Raw genomic sequence first — 20,234 nt, forward strand, 5'->3', positions numbered from 1 at the left:
AGATAGTTGGTATGTTTTGTCTTTTGGAACATAGACAAAATGCAAGTGCATGCTATTTAACTGTTGGATGGTAAAGGCGTTTCCTCTGGGGAAGTAGAAAGTGGTAACAGAAAGCTATCACTGGTTTCTGTAGTAGCAGACCTTGCAGGATCTGACTTGAAAAGAGCAGAAAGAAACCTCTGCAAAATGAGAAACTCAGGGAAGTGGTTGTAAGAGTGGAAATACAGGTGCTGTGTGGGTCAGACTGTCACTGCTTGTATGAATTGAAGCAAAAATGCTAGATATACCAAATCCTTTAATGATAAAGGCATGCTGATTTTTTTTTCCACAAATGATTTATATGTATGGAGGCCCTCTGGCACAGCTGTTCGTTTCAATGGTAGTTTGGCTGAGAGCTTAAAGTCTGCTATAGAGCTTTGCAAAAATATCTAATAGATTTTTTGTTCATTAATTAAAAAAAATTATTGTACCTTTTCAGTTCAAGGGGACTTAACTAGCTCCCTTTGGCAGAATTCAGGAGCACCTTGCATGTGTTGGATTTTGCACCAGATAAACAAGACAGAATTTTGTTTGTTTTGTATTTCTGAACATCAGACCTTTTCTTTCTGTCTCCCCCCCCCCCAAAAAAAAAGTATTTATTTAAACATACCCAGTTTGCAATAGCTGTATTTGAATGTTGGCTTTTCAGTGATGGCTGAAGTGGTGGGAAGTTCGGGTAGAACTCAGTCCTGAAAATGCCAATGTCTAGAGGCTGTGCGAAGAAGGGCTGTTAACCACCCCTAATGGCATCATTAAATGGATGAGTCTTCTTTAAATCTGCCATTGAGGAACTGAATTCAGTTAATCTCATATTGGCAATAAATCACATTGTTCAGGCAACTTTTTGTCATTATGAATGAAATTTGGCACTCTGAAGAGAGCCTCTTCTGCGTAAAGAGCAAATACACAAGTTGTAGTGGTAGCTAGGATTACAAAATGCTGGAATTCTCTCATCCTTTTCATCTCTTCTGTGCACACTTGTTTCCTGAGCTTGTCTGTGATAATGGTCTGTTGTCACATGTTGGCTTTCTAGTAGTGGCCAGGCAGGAATTCTTTGTGAGGGCTAAYGGTACTGGAAGCAGTCTGTTTTATTCTTCTCTTTTTCCTCCTCTCTTTTTCTATGTCTGTTCCTTCCAGCTTTCTGCAATACTGTCCACTTCCTTATGTCTGAGTTTGGGAGTTTAAAATAAGCAAAGATCTTAGGAAGGAGGGAGTGTTGTTTCCTTTTTTTTTATTTATTTATTTTTGCTGGTTAGTTTTTGCTTGTGCTTCACTACTGCCTGAGTTGGAGGGCAGGAGCTATTTGAATATCACATGCAATCCACTATCAGGCAATCTTGATTGAAGAAAGAAACTCTTTGCTCATCCTTTATGAGGTGATTCTAGCAAGGGGAAATGAAATGCCAACAATACTTGAATTTATTAGTTATTCTCAGTTGAGATCCTGTTTTCTAAACTGAACGGAGCGGTCACAGGGAGTGTTGAAGGTTTGATGTGGAGGAAGAGATGAAAGATAGGGCTTATATGTGTCATTTCTTCAGCTCTGTTGCCACCGACCCATCCACCAAAGACGGCCTTGCTTGGTGTTGAGGTTTACCTTGTGTGTGCCTGTGCTAGCCCCGAGACGCCGCGGTTCCCGGGGCAGCAGCACCGAGCCGGGCAAGGGCCCCYGCCTGTTTCATCGCTGGGCATTGCCTTTCCTCTCTGCCACCTTGCTGACTCTTTGCCCTATCATGGCCTGGAGAAACCAAGCCTGGAGGCCTGCTTTTTAAGTTGGTTTCCTTAAAGAAATAAGATTTGATTTCAAATTCTAGTGTGTTTGCTTGGAATATGTTGGCACAAACTTGTCTAAGCTTTGCATGATCTCTATCTTGAAGCAGAAAAAGTAAAGCTTGTCATTAGTGAGTATATACTTATAGTTGAGTGTGTGTGTATACACATTCATGGGAGAGCCATATAATGTAAAGTAAATTAATTTTTGTCTACAATGAACATGAAGGGGAAGTTTGTAGAACTAGAACGATCCACTTTTGAATTCATGCKAGTGGGCTTTCGTGATCATTTTTAATAGCGTTTACTGTAGCTAAAGGTGGTTCTCGAATGTTTTCGTGTTGCAGTCAAATTGGCTATTGGCTTTTTCTTGCTTGCTACTTCTTGTTGAATTCTCACCCCCTGATTTCAATGTTAACTCTAAATGCAAGTGATGAATGGTATAATTAAATAGATTAAATCTCTCTTAGCTACTGTCTCATTCACATAATGGAGAAATGTTTTATTTTTTTCTTTTTTCTTTTTGTTTAGAAACAATCTCTCCCGAAATTCTGAAACTAAAGGGCAGACTAAATTGAAGTTGTACATTATCAGTTTAAAACGTGTGTATAAGATGGCTTACAATCTACTGAGGCATTAATAAAAAATGAAAATAGCCAATCATCAAATTAATTAAAAAGAAATTAAGCACTTGTTAATTTTGCTAAAACGGAGTGGTGGCAGTTGCCAGTAATTAGCATTTGGTTGTTTTTGCTGCCCTAACCCTTCTGTTACATCCTTAGGAGCACTTGCTCTGGGCTCCCTTCAGCAGCACAGCTATTACAGCCCCTCAGTTTTCATCTTCCAGATGAGCCTTGGATGATTTTACCATGGATCCTCTTAACCTGTTTCTTGCTTGGCTGGATTAGAATTTGTGGCCAAAAACAGACGAGTAGCCCCTGTAGCTTTCCACCTGTGGGAAATATGAGCTCCTTCCCTTGTTTCTTCAGTATTGGGCATCTTTTACACTCCTAGGTTTGAATTCTCATGTTTATTTGAACTCAAGCCATTGAGTTATTTGATGTTAATCAAGTAATAGCCATTGGGCCATTGAGTTATTTGATATTACTCACGCAATATCAAATAACCTTTTGGGGTTTTCTTGACGTTTCAGGTGGAAATTCATTGGAGGCTTTGGGCCTATTTGTGTTTGTTGATTTTTTTTTTTTTTTTTGTTCCCGGCACCTCTGTTTAATGTGTACCCTAACTGGACGAGGACTAAGAGCAGCACAGGAACCCTGTTGTTTTTAGAGTTTTGACTAAATCATCCTGTAGCTCTGACCTAGAGCAAGGGCCCCAGCACAGATGTGTGTGTCTGCGTGGACCTGGTTGGCTCCTGCCAGGCTCTGCGTAGCTGCAGAGAGTGCCCCTGTGGTCCTCTCTGGAGGACCAGGAAGCCAAAAGCCTTTTCCTTGGAAAGAGCCATTTGTTAGGAGCCTGCCTTCCTGTTGTTTAGAGAAGTAAATGAGAGGTGAGTGCTGACGGAAGAAGTGTTTTGTGATGTGTGTGTTCGTGCACACGCAAGATTCCTCACCACCACTGCCACCTTCAGTGAAGCTGGAGCAGGCACCTTAGGGCAGAAGAACCTCTTGGTCAAGCTGGGACTGCCAAGAAACACAGGGCTGCACCTCACAGCTCCCTTGCACCCTCCTGTCCTCTCTGCATGCTGCTTTTGGCATTTGTGCAGCATGCTGAGGCAGTGGAGCACCCCTGCAGGGCTAGGAGGTGGGACGGGGTCTGGGCTTTCTGTGATGGTCTTGCCACTTGATGGGCATTGGAGGTGGTACAGTGGTGACTGGTGCTCAGATTTGGAGCATCGTGCCCCAGTTTGATGTGAAAAAACACGCTCATAATGCGTAGCCCCATAATCCATCTGTGGGCTTCGGGGTCTACCCTTCTCTTGGTAGTAGGAGTGTGTCTGTACATGGGTGTTCAAATGTGGCCTGCGTTGGATGACACTTTGAGCCAAGTCTTACATACGTTTCCCTCAGCGGTCCATTAGTTCAGTTAGACTGCTTAAGTACCAGATATTACTCTCGTTAGCGTTTCGAAAGACAAGCCCTTCGACTTACTATGAATTCTTCTTTGACAGCAATTGCAATAGCTGTGCATTGTGTAATTGAGCAATCAATTCCAGCATGCTATATTGATGTTTTCGGTACAGACACATGATTATAATAAACTATAATGCTCTTTCAGTAATTAGACAAGTSGCTGTAAATTTGAAAGGCAAACTTTAAAAGCAGCAGAACTTTCAGAAATCCAGTTTTATTATGATTTAAAAAACAATTACTCTGTTTTAGCTTCCCCCCAAGTGCTGTAATTTAGGACAGGCACAGCTGGTGCATGCAGACCCTTCCCCAGAGTCGCAGGCATCCAGGCCTGTCGATGATACAGCTGTTTACAGGAATCAGATTGATGAAGGGTGGTTTTTTTTTTGCTTTCCCCAATGTGTGTGGGGGGGTAGGGTAACATCACAGCTGATTTAATTTTGTTTTCCCTGCCTGATGCTTAATTGGAAGATTGCTTAGTTTTAGGAGCTGCTGCTCTGCACCATCATACCACCTAATGTATTTAGGTCACAGTGGTAGCATTTGGTCAGAGGGTCTGATTGTGTTTAGTGTGACCATTTCCCAGTTCGAAGTGGTGGTTTCTGTAAAATCGCTGCAGCAGCCGGCTGCCTTGGCTCTTGGAAAAACCCAAGGTACATGGGATCTTTCACAGCTACCTTGCTGTTCTGTTCAAGCTTCCTGACTATACTTGATTACAACACATTACAAATGTGTTGGTTGTTCTCCTCAGTTGAATTTTGGTAGCYGTTCCTCACTGGCAGCAGGTCTGTCACCACGGATCTGAAGAGCAGGTTGTCATTGTACTAGATTTACCTGGGATGCCATTGCGGTGATGTTTGAACAACTTTTCAAACTCCCTTCTGTGGTTCGTCTTTGAGCTTAAAGGAAAATGCCCTGTTTCCCCCTACTTTGCTTTTTCCTCTGTGAACACCAAGACTTACTGAGCTCTTAAAGGTCCAAGGCAATACTGAATTGTCTCATTTGTTCTAGTTTACTAAATGATTTACAACCATAAGTTTGGCTTTTCTGACTGTGATATTTTTAAAAATTATTTCTAATGACAGTTCTGCTCCAGAGCAGTGATTTGTGGTCTGCGAGAATATTTGGTATTGCATCGTGACACGAATAATACTTCTGCGTGTAAGAGATTTCACCTTTCCCAAGTGCCGTTATGATTGGAAACACTAGAAAGTCTGTACGTACTACCCATAGTTACAGAAGGGTTAAGCATTTGGAACTAAAAATCTCACAAATCCTTTTGCAGTGAAATAACTGGCTTAATCGGTGTTACATTTGTACTGTAAGTGTGTGTGTGTGGGGGGGTAGGGACTGCTTTCAATGGAAGAAGCACAATATGGTTGTTTGCAAGTCCTTCCTAGAAATTTCTTTTCCTTTTTGTTTGTCACAGCCTTGGTGTGCTAAGGCACATGAGGTGTTATTTAAGAGCAGGGAACATGTTTTGACTAGCTTTTGTGAGGCACTAAGTATGTTCTTGAGTAGCTGGCGAAAAGTAATAATCGGAGAATGCGCAAGCTCTATTTACTTAATGAATACTGTTCTTTTCTGTGGATTAACCTGTAATCTGAATACGTTKCATAATGGCTTTTCTGTTGTGTGGCCCTTTCAGATAATAAACATAGTGGCCACAGGCTTTGGGAATGCAACCCAAATACTATTCAGGTAGCAACCAAAAGGAAATTGTGTTCATTTTGGTCCTTCCCCCAGTCTCTCTCTTTGGCTAAATAAATAAATAATAGGATTGGAGGCTTCTGAGGTTAGGGTTTTGCTGTTTGCAAGTCTGGTAAAGAAAGGTTTGTTAGTACAGGCTGGATTTCTGAGTCAGATTCTGATGCTGACAAAGCAGAAATAGTTTGAGGTCTGAAAATGCTGTATGGGTATTTGAACACAGTTCATGTGAACACAAAGCTGTTTAGGGACGGCTCTGGCCACTTGCCAGCATCTCAAGGACAAGGTGTTTTTTTGCTTTAGAATCACAGATGTAGTTGGCAGGATGTCAGAAGATAAAAAGAAATTCTGGAAAGAGTCTTGTGATGCAAGCCCTCTTTTAATTAAAATAAATACAGTATTAGGCTAAATGTGTTTTGCATCTTGCAGACAAATTGGGAAAATGTTTTTAGGTTGCTCTTACGTACAGGGTCATGGTGTAAAACACAGTCCCCAATTGTGTGGCTTCTACACTAGCTGGTTTCATAATTCTTAATGCCTCCTCTGACAATATTTTCCCTGTATATCTTGAGCTCTGAAAGCTGTGCATTTTAGTTTCAGCACTTACTGTCTAGTGATTTATGGCTCCCTGCTCTGTAATGACCAGGAGATGTGACTAACAAGAAGTGGCACTGATTATGTTTGTAATGACTGGCTAAGTGCAAGAAATACCAGCCAGTGTCTGCTCTTCAGTAYGACAAGCAAAAAGCCCTAAAATACAATTCCGATTCTTCTTTATTGTGTGTTGAAGCACTGGAGGAGTATTGACAGTTGGACTGGAATTTCATTAKGTATGCATTTTTTGTATTTTAGAGTTCATTAACTGTTCTCATTCAGTGCTGATGTTCTGGATTGTTATTTTTTTTTTTTTTGGAAGGTCATGGACGTGAAATCTTTTATTTTAACCATGTTGAAATAAAACTCATTATGCAGTCTAACTTTTCTACCCTGTTCAGCTGTATTGTTCCACTGGGATGGTATRAATGAAAATAGTTCTCCTTTCCCTTGCCCCTCATTAATATTAAGCTGTCCAATTACAGCTTCAAATCCCACCCATAAAATAAGACGCTAACAAACATATGCTGCAGCCAGACAAAAGACAGACCCCTCTCAACGGGCATCACCGAAAGCGGTGCTGCGTCRGGCTCCTCCTTGCCTGCCAGTCTGAATGAGCAATAGCAAAACTGAAGGAAATATTAGGGAAATGAAAGAAACAGAACTAATCTTTCTCCCTTTCCCCATCTCTTCTTTCGAGGCAGATCTGGTGTTTGTAACGAGGTTTTGTACTTGGCAAAATAATTCCCCGACAGAGCCTGGTGCGTTTGGTGCACTGAAAAGACGTCGAGGTCGGTGCTGYGCTGAACGGCTCAGGCTGGTGACGGCGGTGGTTGTCCTTCACGTCCCTTCGTTTGCCGGCCTCGTGCCGCAGGGTGAGGGACGCCTTCTGCTCGCTGTTCGTTCAAGGGTCCATTGCAATGTCGCGATTTCTGGCCGTTGCTTGTTTTATTTCTTCTTTATTGGCCTGAGYGCAGCAAACTGCGGGCTGCGGGCTCCTTGAGTTGAAGGCAAAGTTGCTGGTGCCGGTTTTGACAGCAGACTGAATGAAACAGGACTGTTTGGGTGCGTGTAAATTTGACCTCTGACAACGTCTCCCAAGGAAACAGGCTCCTTCGGACCATGTTCCTGCGTATGTGAGTGCAGGGCTCCGGTAGCTGATTTGGTTTTGGTCTTTTTCTCCTCCCCCAAGAAAACTAGGGATCTTTGATGGTGTTCCTGTGTACCTAATGCTTAAATTTTGAGCTTTTTCCCTAAGATTTGTGACGGAGACAAGCACTGAGGCTTTGAAAAGGTTATAGCAGCCGTAGCAACACTGCTTTGAAGTGACCGTGTTAGTCTCTGGGATCTCACCTCCTGTTTSAGAAGGCAAATACCTCGTACAGAGGTGGTTTCTGAGCAAACGCCACAACTCGGAGCTGAGCGCAGTGGGTCCGGGCTTGTCCGAGTTCGCAGAGGGCCTTGGTGCTCACCAGGTGCAAGGTGCCCCGCGGAGATTTGCACGGAGATTGGCATGCCCGGCAGTGACGAGCTCAGCGTCAGCATGCGCTGTCCATTTTAAAAACAAACAAACAAACAAGCAACCAAGCAAGCAGAAAGGGCCTCGGGCTCTTTTCATTTAGGCTCGTTTTGATGCCTCTGGAGAGAAGTGATTGGAAGACTCTGCCTTTTATTTGCTGCATTTCTCAACTAGGAAGCAGCCGGGGCCGCTTTGAAGCCCTGCTTCAGACCGCTCTGCCAACGGCAAGATCCCCTTTTGCATAGTTGTGTGGACTATTTAAATAGTGTCTTACTCCTGAAACTCAGGAGCTTAGTTTGAGGAATAAAACTGCAGGAAAGTGCTTTTGCCCACGTAAGCGAAGGCCTCCTGGGCCATGCTCATCGTGCGGTAGCAGAAAGCATGGTACATGCCACGTCGTGGGGAGTGTCCATCCGCAGCGGCGCCGGCGAGCTGCAAGGCTCTCGTGGTGCTCGGGAGCAGCGGGCTTGCTCTGGTGACCTCCGGTTGTCCCACATGGAGGCAGCTGAGCTCCAGCTCTGCCGCAGGGACTCGCTGTGGCCACGGCCACTGAACTGGACCCATCTCGCTTTCAGTTAGTGGCCAAGATCTGAAGGGAGAGCTTTCTGAGATTAAGATGCCTGCCTAGGTATGAAAATGAGAGGTTGTCAACAGGGTCATAAATATCTGTAGCTCCTGTCATTTTGTCTCCACACACGCACGTTTAATCATTTTGATCAGAATTCTGCTTTCCATCCTCTTCGTAGGCTTGCTTTTAGATTATAAATGCCAGAAATAAATTACTGTGCATAAAGGAGACTGTCAAAAGGGGTCAGAAGAAACAAATCAATGTTAAAAGTGGTGGATATAATGAATGGTTAAGCCTTTAAGACAGGGTAAAGAACTGATTTGAATGAAAGCCGGAAGCGGCAAATTTTAACTGTTGTTTTCAGAGGAAGCCAAGTGTGCTCTGAGCCAACTGTGTCTATGTGGGAGGTATTTCTCTACTGTTATTTCATTCTTTTTTCTTTTCTCCCGCCCCTCCCCTCCACCCCAGTGTCTTTCAGTAATGTCCCAACTCAATTATCTAGGTACATTTGAAAAAAGGGAATGAAAGCATACACAATAATAAGGTTAGCGACAGAGAGGCAGATGGCATCTCTTCTCTTTCTGGAGAGGGTTGAGGAAAGGGAGTCCACACTTACAAGAGAAAATGGGTGATGCTGTCCTTGGGGAAGGTCAGTAAATCTGGACATCATCTTGGGGGGGCTGGAAGGAGGGGGTAAGATTCAGCTCTGAGGACTGCCCTGAAAGAGAGTGTTTTCCAGGCTGAGGCCTCAGCCTGGGTAGCTCACGTGTCCTTGTAGGAGAAACATCAAATTCAGAAAGGGGAAAGCTCTAGGTAGCTGCCTACTGAGCAGTCAAAGTCCAGAGTAAAACCAGCTCCTAAGGCTTTACCCAGCAGTCACTGATGGCCTGGGTACAGTCAGTGCTTGCTGAGGAATGCTTTTCAGAAACATCTCAATGGCCTGAAGGCCTTGTGAAAAATGCATTGTAGCTTTGCTGCAGGTGTTGCTAATGGACCCAAGTTCATCAGCCTTTCCTGCTTGGTAGTCAAGAGGAGGAAGGGAAGAGGCAAAGCTTTGACTCCACTTGCTTGAAGGAACATTTGGTGCCATTTGAGCCAGGTAATGGGAAGCCTTCAAAGATCACGAGGGTAGCTTGTTGGCTAAATGTACCCCAACTGGTGTGACTGGGTAATGAATAACCAAACATAGTCCCAAATTGCATGGCTGCTGGACTCCTTACCCTCTGATTCTCCTTCAGCCTCTCCTCCTTCTGCCAGTATTTTTTCATCTGTTAGTCAGGTAATAGATTTCTTGGCGGCTGTGGACTAGAACAGCTGTAATCATCCAGCTTCATTTCGGCGAATCTGTCACAGGAATTACTGGGAATTTGCTCTGTTTTCCAGGTGTTTGTGGGTTACAGGSCTGTTTCTTTCCTCTGTCACCTGACATAAATATTTCGTGTTGATCTGCAGGGTGAGGAGGACTGCTGGATGGGGTGCTGGGAGTTGGGTGTTGTAATTCTGAGCTCTGCCACTGACCTCCTGTGATCCTGGGAAAGTATGACTTTCTGCCCTGTTTTTCCCACTAGACTTTTTCTTTTTTTTCTTTTGCCTATTTAGGTAATGAACTGTTTGGGAGAGGGAAGTGCYTTGGGTTATTTATGTCCAGCATCATTCAGAGTGGGAAAGACATAAAGCTGGAATTAGAAATTCAAARTCAATGCATAAGGACTCTTTTTGTTCCATACTTTAGCAGCTTACATCTTTTCACTTTGCTACCGGAAGCGCAGTATTGATAATAACTCTGCGTCTTTCATACTTCACAGAATGCAGTACTGTGCAGGAGTAAATTGTCATTATTATTTATTCAATAGACTGCTACGGAGCCTGTAAATACCTAAAGCAGGGTAGAAAGTATGTTCTCTGCTTTGCTTTCTAGGCATTTGACGTCAAGAGTTAGAGAGAAAATACAGACCTCCCCATCTTGTTTTTTGACTTGAACAATAGGAGTCTTTAATAGCTTCTGGTTGATTTTGGTTTAGAATTCACCTAAAAGGAAAAAAGAACACTGATTTGGGGTCCTTTTTTTTYCCTTGTATTTCTGGGGTGGTTTGTTAGACCTTTCTTTGTCCTGAGGTTTTTTTGCTGCTTCTTATTTTAGATAGAACTTACATACCAGAGAAAYGTTATCTCCTTTTTTACAGATTTGTTTAGGTTACAGAACACTTTATCGGTAGGAATAACATTATTTTGACTGTGAATGCAACTAGATAAACTTCTTGCTTGAGAATTTTTTTTTTAATGAGAAAGTTGCTTTCACTTTGTGCCATTCTTTCTTTTGTCCGTCAAAATATATATTCTGTTTCCTCCACAAGCATTACTGTTGTTGCTTTTTACAGGGTATACCTATTTTTTTTTGGGGGTGGAGTGGAAAGAAACATCTTGTGGAGTCTGGGTGTTCAGAATGTGGAGTTGGTTGGTCTGAAATTCTCTGTGTTCGCTAGTGACAACTGTTCATGTTAGCATGAACTCAGATATGTTATCAGTTATTCCAATGRTGCAGCCTAATAGTAGAGCATTGCTGCATGGCCTATTGCCTCAGGCTGKTAGGAGTTTAGCATCTACTAAATGAGAAGCGAATTGAAAAGTTAATTTTGGCACTGGGGCATTGTGCAGTACTGAGAGGTGATACAGCAGGAAGTTTTCACTTGATAGCATGTTTAAATCTAGCCTGCTGCTTGTGCATACATTGTAGCAACTGAAATGTGAATTAGTAGATTTTCTTCAACTCACTTGCTCTCCTCTGTGCAGCAATGACAGTATAGAATAAGGGGAGGTTGCTGAGGTCTTCCAAGGACTTAATGGTGTGCATGGAGCAGGGAAGTGATGTGCAAGTTTGCAAGTTATGAGTCATGTATACTGCTTTCCTTGCTTAAATTGTTATGTTGTCCTGTATTTCACTTTCTTACCATTTATTTGGGGAGCAGACTTCTGGAGACAGTCCTCCCAAAGACACATAATTACATAGGATGGAAGTGCTGTGTTTATTTGGAGATTTAAGTTTTCATGGGGTACATAACTTGGTCATTAGTGAAATGAGAATGAAAATAAGCTGWTAGGATTCTTTTTTCATTTAATTTGTATAGTTCTTTAATATTAAGGCATTTTAGGAGGGGAAAAAACACCAACAAAATTCAGCATGTAACAGTACTTGTCTTTGAACCTTTCCAAAACAAAAATTTGACAATAATACTGTGTGGAGAGGAAGGAAGAGGCAAGAAGTAGGTCTATTAACTGGTTTTGAGAGTGGGGGCAGGACTGAAGTTCAGTGTTCTGCAGATCCTGGCAGTCTACCAGAGATTCCTCTTGTTCCCAAAGCTTTTCGGCATGCAAAAAGCCCACCGAGAAGAGAAATAAACAGCATGTTGCTATCGGACRTGCTTGGGAATATGTTTAAGTAGCGGATTCAGTTTAAAATCCAGTTAAATGTTGCTCTGAGTTTAACTCTCCATGAGGCGCGTTTGCTGAGAACTGCATTTCAAAATCCTCCATATATGAATGATTTCTTTTTTTTTGGTCATCCACATGAGAAGAAACAGCACAAGGTTTGGGGTGAGCACGCTTGAGTCGATTGACCTGCTCATCCCAGCCCTGTATTTGGATAATTTAAAAATAGAACCGTGCAGTGGTCGTCTCAGAAGTATTCTTACATTTCTTCCAGGGGTGAACAAAGATGTGTTTTTGTATAAATAGACTCAAGAAAAGAGAAAGGAAGGTAGGAGAGGAGAACGTGTAAGMAACAAAAAGCAGTTTGGAAATTTTGGTTAATAAGCTCTTTGGCGTGGGCTGTGCGGAGGGAACTTGTTGCTGTGGGGTTGTCCCTTGGGGAGGAAGCCACGCTGGGGTGCCGGTGCTCGCTTTTCGTCGCGGCCCCTGCCCCGCAGTGGGGTGAACGGGTGGATGCTCGCTCCCGAGGTGATGTAGCCTCCATCGCTAGTTGCTGCTACCCGGGGCAAACGGCGCAGCCACCTCGGCCAGCTGGCGCTGGGGTCGGCCGTCCTGCGGTTAGCGGAGTCCAGATCGCTGTCCTTGTTGCAGATGTCACGTCTGCACGTCACTTGCTGTCCAGGGGACAGTTATCCAGCGATCTCCAGTGTCTCGAGATTTGACATGCAGTGATGCTTTAAGAACCCGCTGTTTTCAGCCAGCACGGGTAGCGTTTTGCAATCTCCCAACGTTTTTCGGATGCTTGGACGGTGATTACAGCCAATTTGCTGGGAGACACGATGTCTTGAGAAGCTCTGCACGCCCTGTGTCACGGGGGTGGGGGAGCCTGGGAGGCCCTGAGGCACCRCGACTCCAGACAGCGCTAGCACAGGGGTGTCATTCTGCAAGAAAAATGCTGTCCCACTGGAGTTTCGGGCGGTCGTGTTGCCGAGTGGGTGTGTGGATGGGGCCTCGACGTTTACCACATTTGTGAAGTGCCTTGGGAGTTGGATTTGAAAAAGTTTTAATCCAAGTAGATTGAGTTTGAAGGGTTTCTTCCATCTGTGACTTCTACAGTGCTTTCATAGCATTCAGCCCCTTTTGATTGTATTTATTTATTTATTTGAAGTTGAACCAATCTTTCCAGAACAGAAGCTGGCTATGAAAACCTGAAGAGCAGTTGCCAAAGCATGAATACTTAGCTCTTTCATGTTGCAAGCAAAATTATACCAGTGTGCTAATAGTTTGACAAGTCCGTTCTTGAGCAGAGCTCTTAAGCAGATAAACAAACAAACAAAAACTCTGCTCATGCTTATGTGCTGGGCTTGGGATGTTTGCTTGCTTTCCTTCCTCTGGAAATGTTTTTAATAAGATGAATGTGGCTTCAAACTGTCCTTTTACTTCTCGCGTATAAATCAATTTGTCATGCCACCCCCCGGCCCCCACTATCCCATATACATTGTGGATACTTAGAATTTGATGTGCTCCATACGTTGTGAGAGTATTTGGAGTAACTTTTGACAATATTCTGAAGACGACCGGGGTTTAAATTTGGCCTGGGATACTGGGAATCCCACATTTCCCACAGTCTGCAATTCCCCTGCTTTGCRGTCCCTTAGGAGGGCTATCGAGAAGCCTTTCCCCTCCCCACCAGAGGAACGGCAAGGCAGTACCCTAGCAGTAGCCACGCTCTGCTGTGGCCCAAGGTTTGGGAGAGAATGGCAGGGGCATCAGCAGGAGCCCGTGAAGCTGCAGGGGAAGGACAGTTGGGATGGTGTGTATTAGTCATCCGGAGCGGGCCAGTCTCACAGAGAGGAATGTCTTCTCCAGCAAAGCTGTGAAACTGAGCCCTGGGAAACTTCAGGCTTCTCTCTGGAAATGACAAGCCCAGCAGCAGTTCATAGATTCAAAATGACAAGTAAAGCAAACTTTCCGTAAAACAAGTGGTGTCCTGTGGATTTCTCGCTACATTCTTTGTTCTTCTGTGCGCCACTTTTTATATTCTGAGTGTGTTCTGCCACCGTTTTAGCATCCCTGATTTTTTGCAGAATCAACACTGAATGATACCTCGAGTTTTTAGAAAGTTTCCTTTTCCTCAGTCCCCCTCAGTATTGCCTCCCCCCCCCCCCCCGAGATGGCCTTGTTCCTCTGTTATCTTTAGCATATTCTTTTTGTACTTCAAACCATGTTACACTGCATTCTTCCTTCCACAGAGCAGTGGAAAAGAGGGGTAGAGCTAAGAGAGGAGGCGTTTTTCCACCAGGGTGTGATGCATTTTTTTCCTCTTCCCTTGGTGGTGGTAGTTCTTAAGGAGAGGACCACAGGCTTTTGCCATTAGGCAGAGGTCCAAAATAGGAAACTTGAGTTATAGCTCTCCCAGGCTTGCTGAAAGGCTTTGGTTCAAAAAGAAGTAAGGTGAAGGTAAGGTCAGCCTTGCCCATTGCATTAGATTAGGACCCTAGCTTTGTTTCGAAATCCAAGCTAGCTTGAGACCAAACTATAAAAAGAAATGCATGTAATAAAGAGACTTTACAGAATAGGCAGAAGCCTGGGTAGAGTAATTTATTTATAGAGAGCATGTGGATTGGTTAATAAGGGGAGAGTGCAGCACTTACAAGTTGTAAAAGAAAATGGGGGCTGTGATTTTGTAGCACATGATCCGAATTCTTTGTAATGCACCAGCAGTAAGTGGATGTTACCTACATGGTAGATGTGAAAAGGTATGAAGGGGTCTAGATTATTCTGCATAAGCCAGTTTTTTGAAGTGCTTTGGTTCTGGAGTGCCAACCTTGAGAAAACTGTAAAGATACGAAGTTACTCCAGGAAAAAGTGTATCATTAATGTCCATCAAAAAATATATATACATGTGTGGGTTTCTGCCTGGGAAACTTAGAATTGGTGAGAAAAAAGATTCTGTAAAGAGGAACTATGAGTTTAGTGGAATGTACTGTTGTGTGTGTGTGTGGKTTTTTTTTTCTCATTCCTTGTTTGTGGGTGAGGAGAAATCTAGAAAGGCAGTTGGTATGCGTCTTCCTGGAAAACTGGGGAAAGGGGTTTGGGAAAAGCATTGGGAGATCAGGCTGTTTGACTGGAAGTCTGTGTGGACTGCTGTGTGTAAGGGAAGGGCAGGAAAATACTCATGCTAAAACCATTGCTAAGTGCCTATTTTAAAAAAATAGCTAATTTATATGGCCCAACCTCCTGTAAAATTATACTGGAGAATAAAGTTTTGGGGTATGGTTTCAYGAGTCAGCTGAGCTGAATTAACGGCTCACCAGGGCTGGAAGGAGCCGCCTTGCTCCCCGTCTCCCAGCCACGCGCTCCCCTGTGCCAGCCTTGGCTCTCCTCTGACTGCAGAGCAGACCAGCTCCGTTTGCCAGATCTGCATCTGCTGCTCCTCCTGCAGGCTTTTTTTTTTTTTTTTTTCTCTCCCCTTTGTTAACTTTCTGCCATTTTAGTGACCTAAATCAGCTTATCACATGATCAGGTGAGCACCAGAATGAGCTTGATGCTTATCGGAAAAATATATGACGGGAAGGGAGGAAGGCAGTGGGGTAAGGGAGGGATAAGAGCCCCCCTCGCAGTAGCTGGGATCTCTTAATTCAGCTCAGGGTGCACTGAGTGCGTGTACCTTTAGTGTGGGGTGGCTGGGGAGAGATATTGTCATCTTCCTGCCTTGCGAAGATCAAACCAAAGAGAACTGTTTTTTTTTTTTTTAACCACCTGAGCATGCTTGTGTTTACCCAGTGAARTATCACCCAGGTGCCAAGCACCAATGCCTGGAATTAAAATGTGCGGTTCTTGGAGTATAATTATTCTTGAATGTCAATGCAATGTCCTGTAAGAAGTAAACAGCAAGGAAATTGTACAAACGTTCTTTTTGTGTTTAATCTTTCTAATCATCCTTTCAATGTGGAGAAAAAACCAGTTTCCAAGATATTGTGTAAGAACAGTTTAAAAAGAAACTTTCTTCTTTTTAGCTATCTGGATTAATTATTGTTCTTAACATGAAGTAACAGAAGAGAAGGGCCCAGCAGCGATGGGGAAAACCCCGTGTCAGGCGCTGCTGTCTGAATGTTTGCTCTGTGTGTGTTGAGGTGGTGGGGTGACCACACCGGTGCTGACGTTTCTCTCTGTTTTGCAGGGTCGGCATGTCAAAACGGGTCAGTTGGCAGCCATCAAAGTCATGGATGTTACGGAGGTGAGTAGAGAAACCTTCTGCTATKTTAGCAATTTGACTAAAATTGAACAGTAATGGCTGGCATAAGGATGGCTTAAGTCATACTTATTTTTAAGGACATCATTCTCGCATTTGAACGTTTGCTTGCTGTTTGTAGGACCTGACCTGTCAAGCTCATATGCCTTTTATGAGATTTCTATGTGTTCGTGAGGGCCAGAGGCCCCTGTACACCAATTGCTTTGACTGGTCCCAGAACGTAGGAGCACGAGCTTCCTTTTCAGAAAGTTCTCAGAAGAAAGGAGGAGGAAAGGACAGATTCCCCACTTCCCTCTTGTTTTCTTTTTTTCTTTATTTTATTTTCTTTTTCTTCTTGCATCTGCCTTACAGACGAAAGAGGTGAGGAGGCTGCTTGAAGTAGAGGACAGTAGTTTCCCTGGTACATTTGCAGCCTAAAAAGGGTATACATTTATTTAAAGGAAATGGGTCCAATAAAGTYCCCAGAAGCCTGAAAGCAGAAACATCTGCTGGAATGATGAGCAGATTGCTGGCAGAAATCAGCAGTGTAAAGTAGTAGTTGTAACTGACCCAGAGGGATTTACTGTGGAGTTTTAGATGGGAAAGACAGGAAATTAACCCAGTCAAAGAAATAAAAAATATATGCCTGTTTTTGAATCCTTAGATGTCCTGTATGTGTAGGCTATGCTGTTCAGAAAGCAATCAATGTAAAGTACATTTTTAAAACAAATCAGAAAAAGCATGCATTATTCCGTGTTGATTCCATTTGTGTTATATAGATTTACATCTGTAAATTAACAGCTTCCAATTTAAAATCAGATGAGGTCCTTTTGTGTGATATGCACAACATTTAACTGATAGTGCACTTCTGAAGAAAGGTTGTGCATCTTGGAACTAAGCATCTTACTAAACTCCTCAATCTTATATTTAAGGAATATATTAAGAACATATTTTTAACATAATTTACCCCTAATATAAGGCAGTGCTCAGAGTGTGCATTGCAGGAAGCAGAGGTCTTTTGGGAAGCTGATTATATTAAGCATAAACTCCTACAGGGTTATCACTGCAGAATGTTATATATTTTGATAGTGTGTGCATAGGCCCCAACAAGTAAAAATGGACTTGGACACAGGCTTCTCAGAGTGTGGATGAGGAGCTGTGGGAAAACAGGCAGGAGAAGGAAGCAAGAAGGCAGGTACAGGTCAACTGATAGGACTTCAGTGATATCTCTGTATCTCCTTGTGATCAGTCGATGCAGTGTGACTGCTGATCTCTAACTTAAGCTGTTGTGTCTGCCAAGAGCAAGACATTCTTACTTTGTAAGATAGCCTGATAAAAATCAATATTCAGCTGGAGATTTTCAAAGACTGCCTTCATGAAGAGGCAGTACCATTTTGCTGCAGTTRAGATAGACAAAACAGGGAAGGATGAAGGTACATTGACTTAAAGTGAATATTCTTTGCCCAGCAGCTTTGCGCAGCAGATACTTCCATTGTGCAGCAAGCAGTTTTAAATAAGGCAGTTTACTGGACTGTGCAGAACGAAAGCTTCCTCCATAACATTAAGTTTGGCTGTACTGCACACACTCTCTGTTTTTAATAGTATATATTAATCACAAATGGTTGTAATTGAGAAGTTTCAGAGCAAAAGGAAAAGAATTGAAAAATGCTGTGCATGGTATGGCTGAGCTCATATTGCAGGAGATGGCTTATGTTTTGAAACTTTCTGTAATTTTTGACAGTTTTTGAAACACTAATTTTGTATTAACACTGTCTTTTTTATCTCACAGAGCAGTGTTTTTTATTATTACTTTTTTTTTAGAGGATTAAGGGCAGTCAGAGGGAAGAGTTTTGACATGTTGAAGAGTTTTGACATGTTGGCCCCATGCAACTTAGAAGCGTCATAGTTCTTTACCAATGTGGTTCACATGCTTTGCTTCAAAGTAATATGCCTCTAGAGGCTAAAAACATGGTGTAAATTCTTTCAAGTCATGCTAAGTCGGCTCTGCTTTCTAACACTAGGCATGAGCGATGCTATTCCATCTACCGGGTTCTTAGTGGCAGATGCGGCCCTAGGATGTTTCTATCCACTCTTGCTGCCCGCGGCCATTCGTTCCCCGTCTGCCATCCAGCACTTGTGCAGCCTCCCAGCACAACTGCCTCTGRGGCCAGATGGTGAACTGGATCAGTGAACAGGCCTGGCTTCTAGGTTAAAAATACCCTCACGCTTCTCTATCCCTCGGTTATTTATAACCTGGATTGGTTCCCTGATCTAGTTTAGCACATGACATTGCAAACAGTTGTGCCGTCGCTATGAAAAAGGTGGCATGAGATTGGAAAAGAGGCGCCGACGGCAGTGGGGCAGGAATAGCTCAGACAGACGTTGCTGCCAGAGATGGCGTTAATCATCAAGCCGTTGCTTGAGTACCTCGAGGTGCGGTTTCGTGAACATCTCCTTTGGCTGGCAGTCCTCATTTAAAGCAGCTCCATCCTTATTCTAGTTCACCACAACTTAAGGAGAGAGTAGGAGGAGAGAACGCAGGGATGGATGGGGAGGCAGAGAGAGGATGTGGCTGCTGCAACCAGCACTGTCCTGAAAGAAGTGCTGGAGGAAGCTTAGCYTCAGATCTACATTCACACCCTGCTTCAAAAGCCATGTTTATGTAGACTGCACTCACAGAYGAGTGGTAACTGTGCACATGCAGATGGGGGAAGGGGCTTGAATGGAAACTCTTCTACAAAACTGGAATTGAGATTTTGATGGGTAGCTACTGAAGCTCTAGATGATTTGTACCTCTATAAATGTTTTCCTGGCAATGTTATATCTTTCGGCTTAAATTCAGTTGGTGCTGTGGATGATATCTGATTGTTTTGTCTGACCTGTGTTGGGAACAGACAGAAGACTTTATTTTTTTCTCAGCTCTTATCCAATGCTTGTTTTGCCAAGCCCGTAATGCATTAAGGTGTTGGCAAGCTGTGTGTGCAAACCTCAAATTCTCATTTTTCTGAAAATCTTCAGAAATCTTCAGTTCAAGGCCCAATTCTGCAATACTTGCTTTGCTTGGGCTCACTCAGATTACATCAATTCTGCGCTGCAGAGCTTTGATCACTCAACAGAAGGAATATCAAAGTCAAGAAGAATGCTTTTCTGAAGAAATTTTGGTTCTCATGAAGGAAATGAGGTAGTATAACCTCCAATTAGAGAAGCTGGAAGAAACATTTTATCTCAAACTGTGTATGGCACTGTTGAAGTGTTCTTCACCATTTTCTGCTTGTCTTGTGGTTTTCTGTCTGATTTTCATTTTGAAAAGAATAATGATAAGGATGAGAAAAGAGGAGGTGGGCTGAAGATATCAGCTTGATCTTTGAATATATTATGACTAGTTAGTACTGCTACCTGAAACACTGAGGGGACAACATGCATAAAACTTCCCTGTCTCTTTGCCCTCCCTCCTCTCTAAACAAATTAAGAAAAGGTGTGCAGATTTTAAAATTAAATTTAAATTAAGAAAAGGGTTCTTACAGAACTGCGTTTGTAGATCAAAGCTGAAGCTGTGAAGTTGAAGCACATATAGGGTGAAAAATTTTCATTTCAGCACAGAACAAATAAAAACAAAACAAACAGCAGCCTTCATCAATTGAAAGCTATTCTGTTGTTGGAATGAATTCAATGACCGTAAAAGGGGAACAGCATGAACTATCAGCATATACATGCTTTAAAAATTATTTTCTGAAATGCACATATGTAGGATTAATCTCAGACTGTGTGCATGTGGTGGGGAGAGGCCTTATTTGAGAGACTCTTAGAGGCTGTCTTTAATCTTTCTACTGTAGGGTCTCAGTTCCTTATGGGACTTTGTTTTAGAAGAGACTGGTTTAGCCGGGATTGACCCCTTCATAAAGGGCGCTTACTAACCGTACTGTTAGGTTTCCAGAAGTTACTTGCTACATACTGTAGGACTGTAGCATACCAAGTGAACCATGTTATCAGATGCAACACAAGTATGCTGTAAGATTTAGCAGTCACAGTCTAGTTAGAATAACTGATTTGCTTGTGAAGAAAAAAAAAATTTTTAAACTTAGCAAAAGTTTACTTGGCAAATCTGTGTGCATCTAAGCTGTTAACTTGCATCTAAGCTGTTAACTTGCATTATACCCTAAACAGAAAGCTTGAATCTGCTTAACTCCTGGAGCTTTTCAGCTCCAGAGTCAAATCCAGTATCAATCCTATGTCCCACTTCCAGACATGCTTTTGTTTGAAATATTTAGTAACTAATTTTGAGAGGAA

The 20,234-nt window shown here is 42.9% G+C and overlaps 1 protein-coding gene across 1 annotated transcript in view; it reads left to right on the forward strand.

The window, feature by feature from the left end:
• The window catches only part of MAP4K4 (mitogen-activated protein kinase kinase kinase kinase 4), a gene marked incomplete at its 5' end in the record, with an annotated part of 164,309 nt that overhangs the window by 58,044 nt on the left and 86,031 nt on the right, over window positions 1-20,234 (forward strand). Inside the window, one exon of the mRNA XM_085321502.1 lies at window positions 15,897-15,953. Within this exon, the coding sequence (XP_085177628.1) occupies window positions 15,897-15,953 (57 nt within the window). The remainder of the gene's footprint in view (window positions 1-15,896; window positions 15,954-20,234) is intronic.

This window comes from Rhea americana, unplaced genomic scaffold (genome assembly GCF_003343005.1).
Source record: "Rhea americana isolate MKP2758 unplaced genomic scaffold, rheAme1 scaffold_7, whole genome shotgun sequence".
NCBI lineage: Eukaryota > Metazoa > Chordata > Aves > Rheiformes > Rheidae > Rhea > Rhea americana.